This window comes from Onychomys torridus, chromosome 1 (assembly GCF_903995425.1).
Source record: "Onychomys torridus chromosome 1, mOncTor1.1, whole genome shotgun sequence".
Classification (NCBI taxonomy): Eukaryota; Metazoa; Chordata; class Mammalia; order Rodentia; family Cricetidae; genus Onychomys; species Onychomys torridus.
The window spans coordinates 151,308,631-151,327,927 of NC_050443.1; the positions used below are offsets into that span (position 1 = coordinate 151,308,631).

The 19,297-nt window shown below is 38.2% G+C and overlaps 1 protein-coding gene across 1 annotated transcript in view; it reads left to right on the forward strand.

Moving 5' to 3' along the window:
- Positions 1 to 511: 511 nt before the first annotated feature.
- Positions 512 to 19,297, forward strand: part of Pten (phosphatase and tensin homolog) — a 75,223-nt gene continuing 56,437 nt past the window's right edge. The window contains exons 1-2 of the mRNA XM_036166635.1: positions 512 to 1,547; positions 18,853 to 18,937. Coding sequence (XP_036022528.1) covers positions 1,469 to 1,547; positions 18,853 to 18,937 — 164 coding nt within the window. The 5' untranslated portion in view covers positions 512 to 1,468. The remainder of the gene's footprint in view (positions 1,548 to 18,852; positions 18,938 to 19,297) is intronic.

The following is a 19,297-nucleotide window of genomic DNA, read 5'->3' on the forward strand; positions in this document are numbered from 1 at the left end:
GGGAACCCGAGCCCGAAGAGGTGACCCACGCGGGAGACACAATAGGGGGTTGTTCTTTGTGCAAAGACTGACACCTTGAGAGCACCGTGGGGGGAGAGGCGCACTACCTAGGTCAAGACGGTCGCTGTCAGATCCTAGCGAAGCACTGCCATCTGACCACAGCGCAGGGCAGGGAATGCGAGCCTACTCGGAGGAAACCCAGGGACGGAGGCAGGATAGGGGGGCCCTGCCCCCGAGGCACTGACCAGCGCGACCGGCCAGTCCGATCCACCTGAGAGCAGTCGGCGGTCCCGCTCAGCGCAGGTTCACCTCCTCCGCCACAGCCTGCCCTACCTTTGCCGGGTCTCTGCGCTGAGGCCGAAGCCGGCGCAGCTCCGGGAAGAGAACCGGGGTCTCACTGGGCATGCTCCGCGGCGCTCGCCGCCCCGTCCCGCCGGCGCCCCGCCCCGCCCCTGCCCTTCCCCCGGCTCCGGCCGCCCGCCTCCCGCTCGCCTCCCGCCCCGCCTCCGGCTTCGGAGGCGCCCGGCTCTCCTGGAGGGGCGGCGGAGGGGGCGGGCTGGCCGGCGCACGGTGATGTGGCGGGACTCTTTGTGCACTGCGGCAGGATACGCGCTTGGGCGTCGGGACGCGGCTGCGCTCAGCTCTCTCCTCTCGGAAGCTGCAGCCATGATGGAAGTTTGAGAGTTGAGCCGCTGTGAGGCCAGGCCCGGCGCAGGCGAGGGAGATGAGAGACGGCGGCGGCCGCGGCCCAGAGCCCCTCTCAGCGCCTGTGAGCAGCCGCGGGGGCAGCGCCCTCGGGGAGCCGGCCGGGCGGCGGCGGCGGCAGCGGCGGCGGGCCTCGCCTCCTCGTCGTCTCTTCTAACCGGGCAGCCTCTGAGCGGCTTCGGAGAGAGACGGTGGAAGCCGTGGGCTCGGGCGGGAGCCGGCGCAGGCTCGGCGGCTGCACCTCCCGCTCCTGGAGCGGGGGGGAGAAGCGGCGGCGGCGGCGGCGGCCGCGGCTCCGGGGAGGGGGTCGGAGTCGCCTGTCACCATTGCCAGGGCTGGGAACGCCGGAGAGTTGCTCTCTCCCCTTCTCCTGCCTCCAACACGGCGGCGGCGGCGGCGGCACGTCCAGGGACCCGGGCCGGTGTTAAGCCTCCCGTCCGCCGCCGCCGCACCCCCCCTGGCCCGGGCTCCGGAGGCCGCCGGAGCAGGCAGCCGCTGCGAGGATTATCCGTCTTCTCCCCATTCCGCTGCCTCGGCTGCCAGGCCTCTGGCTGCTGAGGAGAAGCAGGCCCAGTCGCTGCAACCATCCAGCAGCCGCCGCAGCAGCCATTACCCGGCTGCGGTCCAGGGCCAAGCGGCGGCAGAGCGAGGGGCATCAGCGACCGCCAAGTCCAGAGCCATTTCCATCCTGCAGAAGAAGCCTCGCCACCAGCAGCTTCTGCCATCTCTCTCCTCCTTTTTCTTCAGCCACAGGCTCCCAGACATGACAGCCATCATCAAAGAGATCGTTAGCAGAAACAAAAGGAGATATCAAGAGGATGGATTCGACTTAGATTTGACCTGTATCCATTTCTGCGCCTGTTCCTCTTTGCTTTTCTGTCCCTCTGATAATCTTGGAGTAGACGGATGCGAAAAATTTCCGTAGTTGGGGTGACTATAACGTTTAATACTGGTCACATTTCTGGAGCGTGTATTTTGTGTCTTTTCCAGTGTATTGAGCCTAGGCAGCGTTCAGCTAGACGGAACTCATGCCTGCTTGCAAGTGTCAAGGCACGGATTGGTTTCTTGTCTAGCTCTGTGCTCCCTTCCTATTGTCCGTGAATGCAGAGTACTGTACATTGGATTAACGAGTTCGTTAATCCAAGCCTTCTAAGCAAAAAAAAAAAAAAAACAAAAAAACGCTGTGAGGTTGAAGCATATTTCGATTAGATCGTGACTTAGGCCCTAGATCTAGGGTGTAGATCAGATTAAAATGAAAGTCCGTGCTGCACGTAGGCATTATTGCCTCAGAATCTTGCAGTGATTGTTAGTTTCCTGGGTTGCGTTGATAGATTTTTCTAAAATGTGACTTGTGGACTGATTTGCATAACTTTATAAGCATAGTCGTCCTCAGCATAGATGGTGCACATTTGAGGGTAAAAGTAGGTTTGTGTGTTTAAACTGAGGTAATTACAACTTTGGAGCTACATTTAGAAGTTTTGTATTTTGAGATCAACAGTGCCAGAATATGTGTTATTGGAGCTTTTAATAGAACTATGCTAATTTAATCTTTGTTTCCTGCTGAGACGCGGGATGGGGCATGAAATTTGCCTTTCAGTCGTATTTTACATTCATTTGGCCTTGCCAGACCAGACGTGATAGGATAGAGATTGAATAGTTTTTGATCCCAGATGATGATGTCCGTGTGAGTTCAAGGATATTGTTTGTGTGTGGCAAATGACTGCAGAGGTTAAACCTCAGCTCTCCATGAAATCTAAGTATTATCGTGAACTAGAATTTGCTGCTCATATTTTTTGTGTTTCAGGTGCTCTGACCCGTTGACTATCCATGTTTTTGCCATGATTTGTATAGAATGTCAAGTATAATTTAACCAGCTGATACCCAGGAACACTAGCAAGAGTGGATCATGGGCTTCAGATTGTAGGTATGCTAGCTTTTTAAACTACTGAGTCAGCTTGTTGAATAAGACAGAAACCCAAGAATTTTTAACGGTGCATAGTTCTGATTGTCTAAGGTTAGGCCTTTGTACTTCAAAAGTTCGTGGTATCTTAAAGCATTTATCTTTGCAGTTTCAGGTATGGTACTGGTTTTGATCAGGGATAGAAAGAGAGCCCTCCTTTTTTGGAGGAAGTATTGACAGATAGTGAGAGCTTTTGGGAGGCAGATGTGTCAGGTGTGTGAAAACACAAGTTGCTAGTCTCAAATGACAAGTTTGAAGATCTATTGAGCCTTTTGTTACGACCCCAAATTTCTTCATGTGACTTGGAGCCGTGAGCAATATTTAGTTAAAATTATGTAATTGCATAATTGTTAATAAGGTATTCTTGGTAAAAGTTATTTCTTATTAAATATCAGTAGACATTTTCTTAAGGTAGAAGGGCAGCAACTTGTCTATACATGTCTTGCTAATAATCAGCATTATGGAGAGGCCTTTTTTTTGGAAGAGGTTTTTTTTTTTAAGATTGCATTAACAGCATATTTTGACTGAGTTTTTGTTCTGAAATGAGGATGAAACTCACTGAAGAACTGGCTTTAGAAACAGGCTAATTTTCTGTTAAGTTAAAAAATACACTTTAAGAGGAATCTTTAATTTTCAAGTTTGCATTAATTGAAAAGCTTTACTCAGAATGAGCTTGACCTTTTCCGAAAGGTATTCGGAGAAAATTCTGAGTTATCGCTTGCTTCAAGGCAGTTACTGTTGGTGTGAATTAGTGAGCGTAGTCTAGCTATAGAAGGAATTAGTCAGTGTTTAATTTAAAAAAAAAATAGATCCTCATTCAAAGAAAAATCTGGAATGCCTGGTAGTCAGGCTTCTCTTAGTTTCCACAGCACACTTATGTTTTGCTTTTCCCACTTGATTTAAAATTGTCAGGGGTATTGGACTTCAAGATTATTTTGCCAAATTTTTATGTATGATCGGTGATATGATTGCAATTTCTTATTTGATTTCATAGTACATAGGCTCCTGCATGTGCCATTTATGTGACTTAGAACTCTGAAACTGGACTTTTAGTTATGATATGCATGGAAAGCAGTGTCAAATATTGCATCAAATGACTAATAACACTTAATTTTTAGAGCTGTGGTTTTATTGAGCCAGATGTTGATATAAAAGAGTCAGTGGGGAAGCCAGTGAAGCCCTTGCTCTTCCGAGAGCTGTCCTCCCAGTAACTTTGATAAGCCGAGGGCTTGCTTGATTTTGCGTCAGTGTGCTGCTGTGTTTAGGGGCAGAAATTAAAATGCTCATTGAAGACTTGTATTGTCAGTGTTGGCGCCGAAGCTGGCCAAGTTAAATTCCTTTATGGAAGTAGTAAGGGAGCTGTGTTTGTTTGCTAAAGAAGGGTCAATAATGATGTACTTTCTGAGGAAAGTTGAGGAAAACGAGTTTTAAAATCCTTTGCAAGATTGAATTATTGTAAGAATTTGTTGGTTGGGTTTTAGTCTCAGTCTAGAAAATAGGCTAACTGAGATTGCACGATTTCATGTCTTTAAAGCACATGCAGAGCTTAGGCTTCTTTTACAGTGTTTTGTTTGGTGGATGTGCATCCTTTCAAATCCTGATCATGGGAATATTAGTATCTTGAAGTGATTATTAATGTTAGCTGTTTTGTTAAAGGCAAGTGATTGTTGAAAGTAATTCTAGGTTGTTTTTTTTTTTTAATAAGCAGAGTCTACAATCTTTGTCTTGATTTTTCATAGTCATTTGTTTCTTTCTTGAGAAACATGACTACGTAATTGCTGTATAAGTTGCAAATTTCATTTTCCCTAAAACTTACTTAAGAGTAAAATGCATCAAAACAAGTAATTTTCAGTTATATATAATTCAATATAAGGAAAAGAAATTTCATTACTGTCAATTTTAAAAGTTGACACAGTATAGTGATGCAGATTTAGATTGCTTTTAAAATATTAAAGATTAAATCAATTTAAATATATATATAACCATGTTAGTTTTATACTTGATTTTAGAAAATGGCGATTCATTGACTTTAAAATTTTCATTTTAGTAACAGGAGAAAGGCAGATAGTATATTCTAATTTTTGTGTGGAACATTATGTCTAATTTACATAAAATATATACCTAAGTATTATGAACCAGCTTACTTTCTGGAAATGAGTTCAATTCTTACTTTCAAATGTTACAGCTTGAAATTTGTCTTTGTTTGCTGTTTGTTCGTTTGTTCACAGCTTAACAGTTTTTAACAATTTTTAGGCCACTTCAAAAATAGTCACTTTGATGACTTGATTAGAAAATAGTTCATGTAGAAAAAGAAAAAAACAAAGTTTGAACATTCATTTCAGTAAATATTCAGTTTTCAGTGTTTCATTTTGTGTCTCAGTCTTTTTAGTAAGCCCAAAATATAGACAGTGTTTTTATATTGATAATGTATGTGAATTCAGAGATGGTAAAGATAAATTTAGAAGCCTGTGTACATAGGGCAGTTTTTCATTTCCATGAAATGTTAGGCCTATTCCATCTCAGAAGTATTTGGTTCCAGAAGACAGTATTAGTTATTAACATAGCTTAAGATATTATTTATTGGATAGTGTTTGTTTGTTTTCTTTTCCAGTAGAAACTACTGGTTCATAAAACAGAAGTTTCACTGCACAGAGCTGATGACTCTTGAGTTTTGTTCCCTTTTTTTCACCCAGTAGAGAAACTGGATTTTCAGAACCAGCACTGGAGAATTGGTCTTGTGATCTACATTTAAGAAGTTACAAGGATTTGTTCTAAAGATCATGATTTAGGACATTTGTATGGTAATATCAGAAATGATTTCTGTAAATATTCATTAATTTTGGTAGTTGCTTTGTATCTGGTAGTTTTGAAATTGATGCAGTTGCTTTTGGAGATATCACCAATATTGAGTATCAGTGAAATATCTATAGGCCATGCTACTGTCACATAACTTTCTTAGTTAGGTGCTTAAAGATTTTTTGATATGGGAATATTTTATTGGTTCTGTTTGTATTGAATGTACTAGGAAAGATGAAATTAGAATATTGGATTTGTTGCTTCACCTTCTAATTTTGTATTCTCTTCCTTGGTTGCAGAAGGGGAACTAGCAGTTTCATCTTTTAAAATGATTTGTACTGGAACAAAAAGGCTGTTTCTTAGGGAAATGTTCTTATCAGAGTAGACGTGACTTAGGAATGAATTGATTTTTGTCTGGGAAGTTTCAGTTTTGTTCACTCTTCCACTGCAACAGTTGGCATTAGGACATTTGTGGATGTCTTCACAGCATTAGACTTGTTGGTAGTATTGAAACTCTGGAGAGATGGGTATTGCAGGTGAATCTGCTAGCAAAAGAATGTTCTTGACCTGTATATGTACGGTCTGGAAAAGACTGTAAATGTGTTGTTTTGTCTAATTAGTCAAATAGTTAAAATTGAAGTCAACACTTTATTTTATTTTATTTTATTTTTCGTATGTGAAGCTGAGGATTGAACCCCGGGCCTTGGGCCTGCTAGGCAAGTGCTCTACCACTGAGCTAAATCCCCAACCCCAGAAGCCAGCACTTTAAATATGAACAGTGATGCTAACTTATGAATATTTGAATTTTCTGTGTGTATGTGAGAATAAAGTTAACAAACTCCTATTCTAGAAAATGGATTTTCTCCTCAAAGAACAGACTGCTTTGAAGGTCATTTTAAAACATGATTGAGTCTTTCTGGAGGTTGTTTTAGAACATGATTCTTTTAAATTACATGAAAATATGGTTGGTTTTGTCTACACTCTGGGGTTATACATTGTTTCATCTTAGTTTTAGGCAGCCAATGGTGGACTGGGGGCTGTAATCTTGGTGCTGTCACTTTGTAGCTGGATGACTCTATGCTATTTAGCTTTTCTCAGTCTTATTTTACCTGAAATAAGGGAAGGATAATGGTACCCACCACAAACGTTTATCTTGATTAAATAATGGAACTATCTAGATATAGTAATTCTAGCAAGGAGGAGGCAGGATTTTGCTAAATCCTGGTGCAGCTGGACTGACTAGAGTCTGAGGCCATCCTGTTCTACATAGGGAGTTCCACCATGAGACCCTGTCTGAACAGACAACACACAACATAAACAATGCCCTTACCGTGGTATCTACCTTACCTCGTTGTCAATACTTAAATCATAACTTCTACTCTTAACAATTTCCCATATGTCAATAAATTTTGCATTTTCGTTTATGGGGTGAGCAGTGTTTATGAATTTTGCTCAGTTTGAGACCTGCAACTTTAATTGACTCAAGATACGACTTTTTTTTTTTTTTTTTAAATTGGGGTGGGGATTCCTTTAGGAATTTAATTTTGCTGTTTACTTAGAGTTGCTCAAAGCAAGTAAATCATGCTTAGCAGAAAATATTTGCTTTCAACTTTTAAGGGAAGGTGAAAACTTTCTTTTAGTTTAGCATAATGAATTTAAAACTCTTATCTGTTGTAAGATTAAATTTTTTTAGTATGCTATAGATGATTGAAATTTATAACATAATATGTAGGTGTTTATATAGCATATGCATGGCATCTATGATCTGTGATACAGATAGGATATAGTTGCTCCTTTGGGTCAGGTTCACCTCGGAGCCCTGGCTTGTCTGGAATTGTGGCCATTCTTAGCTAGTATCATAGTTACTTTCACAAAGAATAACCCTCACCAATGATAACTAGACCTTCTAATGTATAACTCAGGAGAGTTAGGCAAACTCTTTTATCAGTAAAGGTACATTAATATAGCATTTCCTCTTAAGTTCAGCTTTATGGGGTAGTCATGCAACTCTGCCAATTTACAATTATTAGAACAGACATATACTCTATTATAGTCTTCAGTGAATTAGTGTAAGAATTTAAAGTTGGTGTTAATCCCCATTTTCATGTTTGGCCAAGATTTTCCACATAACTAGAACTTTGAAATAGGAAGAAAAATCTATAGGGATGTTTTTTTCTTCATTTACTCTATTTTAAAAATTACAGGGTTGGGGATTTAGCTCAGTGGTAGAGCGCTTGCCTAGCAAGCACAAAGCCCTGGGTTTGATCCTCAGCTCAAAAAAAAAAAAAAAAAAAAAAATTACATTCATTTATTTTGGGGTCAGAAGTGGGAGGAACAAAATGTGGCATAAGTGTGGAGGTCAGAGGACAACTTAGCCAGTTGGTTCTCTTTCCTCCAGTGCCATTGGGAATGGTACTCTGCCTGCTAAGCTTGTAGAAAGTGCCTTTACCCCACTGAGTCATCCTGAAGCTTACACACTGTTGTTACCAAGGAGAGGGAGGAAGATCTGCCTGCCTGCATGTGACAAGGGACAGTACCTCCTAACTTTGCTTGTATTGGCCTTTCAGGTGTTTAGTATCCTTAATAATGGAGCACCTTCATTTCCAGAGTGGTTTCTACTTATTTATACTGAATTGCTGAGTGAATGCTGCTCTATGTCATGACTGTGTGTTCTTAGGATTTTTCTTTTTCTTTTTCTTTTCTTTTCTTTCTTTCTTTTTTTTTTTTTTTGCTGAGTTTTGTAACTTAGCTGTATTTTTGGTGTAACACAGGCTGTAAAATTGAGTTGCATATCTTGATGTCTGACTGTGCTACATTGTCTAAATCAATTTGTCTTTCTCTTCTGTGTAACTGTATTAGGCACGTGCTGTATTAGGTGCTGTATCGGAAGAGCTCTGTAGAATAACTTTGTTTCTTTAAAAAGTAATAAAATTCCTGTAGATTTTCAGGCTGAAGTAGAATAGTTTCTTCCTTTTTTTTTAATTAGCAATTACAGACCTAATTTTGTTTGTTTACTTTGGAATCTTTGAATAGGATATAATTACTAAAGATATGCAAGTCTGCTTTAAATAAGGTATCTTTAAACGACATGCATTCCTAAAAGTGATTCATAAAATCAATATACATGTTTAAAGTTGGAAGCAAATTTTTGCTCTTTTTTTTTTTCCATTAAAATTTTTTCTCTTTAATGAGACATGTTTTTGAGTATTTGTGTTATTCTAAACTAGAGTTTAAAGAGCATTTAAGTTTTTCTTGTACTCTTAGAATGAAATTTTGGGAGATATTATTAAGGTTGTCTTTCTTTGTATTACATTATTACCCATCAAACAAACCTTACTTGATGTGTTATACTCTGTGTATGTATGAATGTGTGTAGGCTAGCAATCAACATGGGTTCCTTCCTCTTATGTTCTCTGCCTTATCTTTTGAGACAGGGTCTCTCTTTGAGCCTGGACTTGTCAGTTTGGCTAGACTGGCTGTTTTCTGTCTCTGCCCTCCAGTGCTGGGTTACAGATGTGCACCACCGTCCACAGATTTACATTGGTGCTGGGGACCTGCCCTCAGACTCTTGTGTTTGCACAGTAAGTGCTTGTGTTATCCATGGAACCATTTCCTTAACCTCCACAGTATATTCATTTGAACTATTAGTATTTATAGGTGCATTTTATCAATAGACATATAAGTCCTAAATAGCCTGACATAAGAAATATGCTGATTTTGTAGACAAGGCCTAGTGAATTAGAAAGGCAGCCTAGCCTGCTTGAATGCAAAGAATATAACTTGGCATTAGCCAGACCCCAAATACAGCTTAAATTCCTGCCCCAGTTTCCATCTTTATGAGGTAAAGCTGTGATTTGTAGGTGTTTGTTTTGTTAGAAGTATGTGGTATTTTCAGAGTATAGTATGTTCAGTCAGGAGGAACTTCTGCTAATATCCAGATACATTTTGGTGGGCATGGTCATAACTAAGGTGGCAGAATACTCACCCCACTTAGACATCTGCAGGACACGGCATCTCTCAAATGCTAGGTGAAGTGTCTGATATGTAAGTGTAGTACCTTTGCCTTAGATTGTGGACTCAAGAAGGTCGTATTGTTACTAGATGGTGGAGCTGGGCCTAACTGGGTTTTCTGACTGTTGTGGGACCTATGTTTTATATAAGAACTTTGTCCACTACAGATTTCCCTAATAAGAAAACAATTTATTTGACGACGTCTCATGTCTTTTGGCATTGTGAGATTTTGGAACTCTGTTAGAAAGGTTCAACTTGTTCCTAGGAAACCCAGTGTGAATCGCTCGTTGTTTGTTCAGAAGGGTATGTCAGGGAATCCAGGAAGAGGGTGTACTTAAGAGGAAGCAGGTAAAGGTGGGTATGTAAGCCTGTAATTCCAGCACTCTCGAAGCTGAGGCAGGAGGATTGTTTTCTTTGAGGTTAGCCTGGGTAACCTCATACTTCTATACTTTGATTCTAGAGTCAGACCCTAAAAAAATAAAAAGGATTCTTTTATTCATGTTTGAAAAATTTTCTCTGTAATTGGTTAGGGAGTTACCTTCCTGCTAGTGTCTTTAATGTTATTGTTTAACATTTTCTTTAGACTTTAACTCTAAACCTTTGTTTCTTCAGATTGGATGAAATTAAATGTGCTGATGTTAAGTGGCAAATTTCTGACAAGTAATAACAAAAAATCGTTACATTTTCCTGATGAGGATGGGGCTACTTGACTGAAATACTTGGATGCATGCTCTTTTCTGAGCTTCTGTTTGCTGGCAACCTGCTTGAATTAAAGTGTTTTACTCACTTAAAAACTGAAATCGCCATGAAGTTTTTCTGAATTGGGGATGCGATTTTCAATTAGTCCAGAGATGCAAAGAAACCATGGGAATAAAAAGGACATTGAATTTCTTGGTTTTATTTTTAGAGATCACAAATATAATTATAAATTCTAGGAATAGATTAGTTGCTATGATTTTTTATGTTTAATTTTACAATTTCATTTTCTATTCACTTTACATAGAATAAAATGTCAAGGCCTTACTTTTTAAATTCTTCAGAAATTCAAGTACTGACTTAGAATTTTGATTCTTGAAGTTAGGGAGTTTAGATATACTAATCAATATTTTGAAACCAGCATGACTTGTTACAGTAGCCTCATATTCACCAAGAAAAGCAAATATTAGTCATTGCTTTAATTCAACTGAATAGATTGATGGTGATTGTCTATGAATTAAAAACTCATTTGCTTACTCAAGAAAATTCCTTTTATAAAAAGATTACTAAGAGAAAAATCACCTTTTTTTTAAACTTTCAAAATTTAATATTGTTTTCTAATCATGGTGAACTTAAATGTCTTTCTTTTTGAACAATTTGCATATTGCCTCATAATTGAAATTGTCAAATTTATTTACCTATAAAGATTTCTCCTTTTTTTTCTCTTACTATAATTCCTTAGGGTGGACTTAAGGTGACAAACAGGAACAATTTTTATGATTCAGATTTTACAAAAATCACTATTAAAAACAAAAAAATAATTGAAATATTAGAGCCTTGAAATGCCTCCACCCAAATTTACTTCTAAGAAATCTATTACATATTTAATACTTAATGTTTATATTACTTATGTAAGATAACACACTATATAGTATATAATATGTCATATATAATATATATCTATAAAATATTATATGTGAAACAGTTTTTGATTCTCTAGCCCATGCTGGCCTGAAACTCAACTGTACACATCCTATTTTTTCAGCCTCTCAAGGGCTATGATTACAGGCTTGTATTACTACTCCAGGAGAAAAATACTTTTGATATGTTAATTTCATGTACTTTGAGTATTTTTGCTGTGTTGAAATTAAAGTGGAAGAGAAGCAATTTGAATAAACTTTTCACACTAAAGGCATAGCTTTGTTGATGTCCTTTTTGAATCCAGGATTATTGGCTTGCTATGGTGCTACTGTTGCTTATTTTGAATGATGTGGTTTATATTTTCTTAGTTGCCTGTGTTATTGTTGTACTATTAATTGATGAGAGTTTTTTGTGCATTTGCACGATAACAAGTACTATTTATAGTGAAAAATTGGCATTTAGTAGTCTTGCTAGATTTCATTTATTTATTTATTTATTTATTTTTGGAGCAGAGGATCGAACCCAGGGCCTTGTGCTTGCTAGGCAAGTGCTCTGCCTCTGAGCTAATTCCCCAACCCTACATTTTATTTTTAAGTCAGATACTAAAATAGACTATCAGCTAATTGTTAATTCTTTTTCAGTGAATTATACTAATATTTTTGAACAAAATATTTAAAACAAAGTGATAGAAACACAGTTGTCTTATTTTTATAAACAAAGTTGCTACCAGGTATGCATGTATGGCATGTCATTTCAACAGCTAGAGGTGTCTTCAGGAAAATCAAAAGTTCAGAGTCATCCTTGGCTACATAGTAAGTTGAAGCCCAGCCTGGGCCACAGGAGACCCTGTCTTAGAAAAGTCAAAAACCAAGCCAAGAAAAAAAAAAAAAAAAAAAAAAAACACAAACAAACAACAACAAAAAACCCCACCAAAACTACTTGCTTATTATTAAGTACAATTTTTTAACAAATAAAATGAAACTTAAACTTGAGATTTTCATCTAGGCATGTTGGTTGCTGTCTTAGGTTCTAATAAAAATCAGTGATGGAAAAATATTTTGTTAGTGTTTTCATGTTTCCTTTTGAGGGTGGCAGACACAGTCCAGTGTCTTGTGTAGTTTTTATGGACTAGTTTATAGAAAATTTGCATGAAATAACAGTATACTAAACAGTGACCAGGTAGTGGTCACAATTCTGTGTGTTTGAAAATACTCGAAGATCCTTATTAAGGGTGTTTGCTCTTTACTACTGAAGAGGTCACAGGTTGTGATTGTTGTGTGGTGTCCAGGAGCCTAGCCCTGCCACCTGTCTTCAAATGTAGGAAAACTTAAGATAGTTTAATGGTAGTAAGTGGTTTTGATACCTTTGTTTTTGGAGTCATCTAATAATAAGTTTTTAAGACCTAAGATTAAGTTTTGGCCTTTATTTATTTATCCATTTATTTATTTAATTATATTTATTTTTCCTTTTTTAAAATTTATTATATTTGTGTTTTAATTTTACACATCAGCCATGGGTTCCCCTGTCCTCCCCCCTCCCACCCCCGCCCCCACCTTCCCCCCAGCCCCTCCCCTCCATTCCCATCTCCTCCAGGGCCAAGACTCCCCTGGGGATTCCTTTAAACCTGGTGGATTCAGTACAGGCAGTTCCAGTCCCCTCCTTCCAGGCTGAGCAAAGTGTCCCCACATAAGCCCAAGGTTCCAAACATCCAGCTCATGCACTAAGGACAGGTCTGGTTCCCACTGCCTGGATGCCTCCCAAACAGTTCAAGCTGTTCAATTGTCTCACTTATCTAGAGGGCCTGATCCAGCTGGGGGCTCCACAGCCTTTGGTTCATAATTCATGTGCTTCCATTTGTTTGTCTATTTGTCCCTATGCTTTTTCCAATCTTGGTCTCAACAGTTCACACTCTTACAGTCCCTCCTCTTTCTCGACAGTTGGACTCCTGGAGTTCCACCTGGGGCCTGGAAGTTTTGGCCTTTATACAAATGAAACTTAAGGTCTGCTATCATTTGTACTTTGTTTCTAAATCACTAAAGGGGCTGCTTAAGAGCTAATGCTGCTGCTGCGAACCTGGAGTGTTTGGATGCTTCAGTAGAAGTGTTGTGTTTTCACTTGAGATACTAAATTACACAAAATTTTGGGGTTTTCAAGTTAGGATTTTTTTTTTTTTTTTTTTTTTTTTTTTTTTTTCGAGACAGGGTTTCTCTGTGTAGCTTTGCGCCTTTCTGGATCTGGCTTTGTAGACCAGGCTGCCCTCGAACTCACAGAGATCCACCTGCCTCTGCCTACCGAGTGCTGGGATTACAGGCATGCGCCACCACCGCCTGGCCTCAAGTTAGGATTTCTAACAAGTTACGTAAGAATTGATAATATGAAATTAGTGAGGGAAGTGATTTAATAAGAAACTTTAAAATGTTTGCTTCAAGTATTTTTTTAAGTCCTGTGCTTTTTTCCTCCACAATTTTATTCTGATCTGTATATAAAAGAACTCCCTCATTTAAACACTTTTCTCTTGCAACTTAAGCCTCTACAGAAAATTGTTTCTAATTTAAACATTTTCACCCTTATGAACTTGATGTTACCTATACTGTATAGAAGTCTTTAAAATGGCTTGATAAAATCAGATGAATTTTAGTTTTTTGTTTGTTTGGTTTTGGTTTTTCAAGACAAGGTCTCACTTAGTAGCCCTGGCTGTCCTGGACTCGCTCTATAGACCAGGCTGGACTTAAGCTCACAGAAATGTACCTGCCTCTGCCTCCCAAGTGCTGGGATTAAAGATGTGAGCCACCACCACCTGGCTTAGCTTTTTTTGTTAGATTAATTTACCTTTATTTTCTTGAGTAGGTGGGTTTTTTATTTTTACTTTTATTTTATTTATTTATTTATTTTTTTAATGTGCCAAATGGTTACTATAATAAAAAGTAATAATTAAGTCATTGACTGGAATGACTTTTCCTTTGGTCAAGACTGAGTTAGAGGCCATGAAACTTGAGGGCCTTTTTGCATAGGGGCCACTGAGTATCCATATATCCTTCTTAACGTTAAGTGAGGCTTTTCCCCAAATACTGACAGGTTAGAAATAGTCACCCATTCTTCTTACTTAGTGTTTGGATAAGTGGAGTCTTAAAAGGGTTCCTGTCTCATTGTTTTCGTTTATATTCCTTCCATTTCATTGGTATTTTTGTCTTCTTGATACTGAACTTTTTATCTCCCTCTCTTCCTTTCTGTTAGGGCCTCCCTGTGTAGTTCAGTTGCCTGAAACCCCTCCTGTCTCTACCTCCTGGAGTTACAGGAGTGTGCCGCTGCACCTCAGCCAGACTTGATATGTTGCGGCACTTTATTATCAGTGGAAAAGGTTGACTTTCTTCAGTTTTTTTCTCCAAAAATTTAGCTTAACTATTTTCTACATTTTTAAAATATGTTTTTTGAACATGAAGATTACTTATTACAAAGGTGCTTTCTCTCACAGTGGCAGTAACTATTTTTTTTTACAAAAATTGTACCCCTCTAGTAAATTACTGAAAGCAAGGCATTTGTCTATTTAAACATGCACCAAAGACTTGTTCTTACTTTCAATCTATCAATATAGTTAAAATGTCATAGAAAATTTCATACTCTAAAATGAATTTTGACTATCATTTTTATATATAATTTCAGAGTTTGGGGAATAATCTATAACTCACAGAAATAAAGCTGATTATAATGATTAAAATGCTTTCAATGGGAATAGGAATCCTTTCACAATATGAAAACAAGTCAATTATAAAATCATCAATATGATTCTCTTTACTATAGTTATGAGTGAATATATATGTCTTCATGATTTAAAACCCACATATTACTTCTGATTTATGTTATTTTTCTTCAATTCAAAACAATCTGTTGGGACAACTTATTTATATCACTTGCAAAAGAAACTAAGTCATTTCTAGATGATTCTAGGCTGGAAGTATAAGGTAAAGAAACTTGATTTATTTCATGTATTACATTAAAACCATATGTAAAGTGAACTAATCCAGTTTACACATTTGGAATTTTTCTGTTTTACATAGTCTCAAAGGCTTTACTTTTGAAGGACACATTTTGATTGTTAAGAGCAAATGTAAAAATTTTCCAGTTTTGGCTAAACTGGTAGAGAAAGATTTATTGTTGGGGACATGTTTGTGTTAGGACCCGTGAAATGGGCTCTGAATCTCCAAGCTCCTTGTTGAACCTGCAAAATCAGTGCAGATGAATGCTTTGGAATTTTTTGTCTTTTCAAAATGCAGTTACTACTAAGTGAATTAGCACCAGATATGACTGGGTGTTTGTTCTCAAATTACTGGTACATGCATCCTTGGCATGTCTTTACATCTTACCTGTTGGAATATCTTTCTTTTTTGTAAGTTAGAGAACTTAATGTCTTTTTTTTTTTTTTTTTTTTTTGAGCTGAGGATCGAACCCAGGGACTTGCGCTTGCTAGGCAAGCACTCTACCACTGAGCTAAATCCCCAACCCTGGAGAACTTAATGTCTTTTTGAATGATTATTAAGTAGCTAAAACTTAATGGGTTTTTTGTTTTCTTTTTTTTTGTTTGTTTGTTCTGTATTCTCTGCTCAGACTCTTCTAGCCACTTAAGTATTTCTTTTCTAATACAAATTTGTTTGTTTGTGAGTGTTTATGCCTGCGTTTTTGTCTGTTCACCATGTGTGTGCCTGGTATCCACAGAGGCAAGAAAAGGGAATAGGATCTCCTGGAACTGGAGTTACAGATGGTTGTGAGCTGCTATAATGGGTGCTGGGAACCAAACCTGGATTCTCTTTCTGCAGGAGCAGCAAGTATGCTTACCTGCTGAGTCAGCTTTCCAGCTCAGTGTTTTCTTTTGTCACTAATGTGTGATAAGGCTCTTGAGACCTGCCATCATACTCACTTGGTGACAGTTTGATCTGTAGAATTAGTTCCTCCCTCTGAAAACATCTTACTTTTTAAAATGTAATAGTACTTTAAGTGCCACTGTAGGTCTCTGTGCCTGTCTTTCTTGATAGATCAGGAGCTCCTTGAGGGCAGCAGTCTTGACTTAGCCTCACATTGGCAGTGCTCACTACATAGAATAATCTTCAGTACGTACATACATGGATGCTTTCACCAATGGAGGGGCCAGCTGAGTTCCGTAAGTATGTAGCATCCGTTCATCTGTAGTTATTGGTAAATGGTTTTCTTTAAGAGGGTAACTAAGCTGGAGCTACTGCCCAGAAGTAGAACGCTGGAGTTACCAGCAGCAACAGAAAAAGGGGTCAGGAGACTAACCCAATCTTTTGCCAACTTGTTCATTTCATTAGTATTCAGAATTCAAAGTTAAATTCAAAGTTAGTTCTAGATAGAACGACCACATTTCAAGAGACTTGGCTCTGTGCTTTTCTAGAAGGAGAAAAGTATTAACATTCACTGAACATGGTGATAATTTTTTCTTTTAATAAAATTCAGTTCTTAGTTGCATTGTTCAGTAAAGCATAGTTTATTTCCATCTTTAAATGTGTGCATACATGTTTATGTGTTTTTTTTCTTAGTGTTGTATAGAACCAAGGGTCTTGTACATGCCAGGCACAACCCTCTATCAATGAGCTATCTCTTTCCACCTCAATTTATATTTTGACCAAAACTGATTTATGTTTTGGGTGGGAATTTCAGAGTAGAGATAATTATCACTGTTCAGGCCTCTGTTCTGGTGACTCAATCTTTTGCTTGTATTTACATTTTTCTTTTTCTTTCTTTTTTCTCTTTTCTTTTTTCCTCGAAACAGGGTTTCTCTGTGTAGCTTTGCGCCTTTCTGGATTTGGCTTTGTAGACCAGGCTGGCCTCGAACTCACAGAGATCCACCTGGCTCTGCCTACCGAGTGCTGGGGTTACAGGCATGCGCCACTACTGCCTGGCTGTATTTACATTTTTCTTAAGTTGATGCTCAAAAAATTGAATCTTTTAAAAAACAACTCAGAAGTTGTATTGCTTTTGTCTTGGTTAGATCTCTCCTTGCTTGCTTTTTTCCCTCATTACTGAACATAATATAACTAGCACATTTTAGTAATTAAAGAAAAGCTATATTTTTAGGTGTGACCTTTTTCCTAATTTAGAATAATAGATGACAGATAATATTTGTGATATTTAAATGATAATTTTATTTTGGAACTTTTCTAGTTCTTTTTTGGTTGAAGTGAATTTATGTGTTCTTACAGTGACAAAATTTGTTCCTGGCACAGAAAATGTTATTAAAGTATATATGTCTGTACATGCACTTAAGAAATTAGGAACCTTAAGGCTGTAACTTGACTTGCTGAAGATGGCTAGGTCATGTCCTGCAGAATTTCAATTTGTCTCATTTACTGTTACATGATGTCAATTAGCCATCTCTATAATTCCTATACGTTAACATTTTCACCTAAAGGCTTTGTGAATTGGTGTTAAAGGTACTTGGCCATTACAGATGTTGCTCTGCTCTTGTAGTGTATATGGCTACAGCCTTCTCAATGACTTGGAGATTGATTGCTGAGTTACATGTGGGAAGCAAATAGATCCAGAATATGTAGCCAGAGATCTTTAATGACTGTTTTAAAGGAGGCAGCTTGGCTGGGTTGATGTGAAAAGTCTGATAGGTAATCATGAGATGAGAGAGGATGGGTGGAGCATCAGAGTAAGTGAGAGCAGGAAAGATGGGCAGATTCATTGATGTGGAGTTTTAGTTAGTTGGAAATAAGTTCTTCCTGAGTATAGAGGTTTGTTTTTATGTTAACTGCTGTGTAACAGAGTTGAGACTAATGGGCATGTTAAGTACTGATTACATTGATTAGAACAAAGTAACCGGACTTAAACCTCAATTGCGGATTAAGACCTCACAAGTGGCAGGGCCTAGAGGTCTTAGAGGTTATCTCTTCCAGCTCAGTCATTGTGTAGAATACTCACTCCAAGGATGGTGAGTGACTTGTTCAGGTTATACAGCTTGAGGGACAGTCGGGACAGTCGGCTATCTTCTTGAGTCTGTATTTATTTCTTACTGCTCTAATCATTGTTAACCAGGAGAAATGAGAAGTTGTACTGTTACGTCTTTTCAGGCTGCTTCAGGTTCTTGTTTTTGAGTTCACCTTGACAAATTAGCTATGTAAGATTTACAAAATATGGGTTTTCATTTTCCTTATTCCTCAACACTGTAAATATGGAGATGACCTTTTGTCTTAAGCTCTTGTTTACTTGATGTTTTGGTTTTTGTTGTTGTATTTTGAAATAGGGTTTCTTTGTGTAGCCCTGGATGTCCTAAAAACTCACCATGTAGACCAGGCTGGCCTCAAACTCAGATCCGCCTGCCTCTGCCTTCCAAGTGCTGAGATTAAAGGCCTCTGGCTCCTTACTTACTTACTTACTGTTTTGTATGTTTGAGACAATTTCTCACTGTATCTGGTTCATCTGAAATTTGTTCCATGTCCAAGGATAGCCTCCAATTTGAAAGCTTTTTGAGTCCTGGAATTATAGGCTTGTATTATACCCAGCTTTAGGCTTATTTTCAAGGTATTAAATAGAGAATTTTTAACAGTATTTTGTTGTAAAATTGATTTGAAAATCTTTTTTAGAATGATGTGTTTATCAGTATTTCTTATTACACATAGTAGGTTGCAGACCAATACATTTGACAACCTTTTATAATTACAGCTATAGTGGGGGAAGCTAATGTTTAAAAATGCATGAATATTTGTATAGTTGCCTATTTTAGGTATTTCCTTAACTTAAATACTCAGATATTTATCCAAATATTATTGCTATGGGATTTCCTGCAGAAAGACTTGAAGGTGTATACAGGAACAATATTGATGATGTTGTAAGGTAAGAACTCTTGATTTTCTGTTTCATATATTTATAAACCATTTGATGTGTCTTGTTTAGAAAATATTCCTAAAACACAGAATAGTATGTACATTATGATGTAGACTTTGTTTTGTTATGATAGTACTCTGAAACATTTTTAACCTAAAGTATCTGATAGCTCTCAGTAGGTTGCAATTCACTGGATAAGAACTGACTTCATATATAATCATGTGTTTACATGATGTGATTTTTTTTTGTATTTGATAAGATATCTCTTACCAGGTTAGTGCCTGGCTTCTATTACAGTACAGGTTTTTTTTATTTTACATTTGTGTTTGTCCTTGAATAGTTTATTTTGTTATCCACACTGAGGTATGG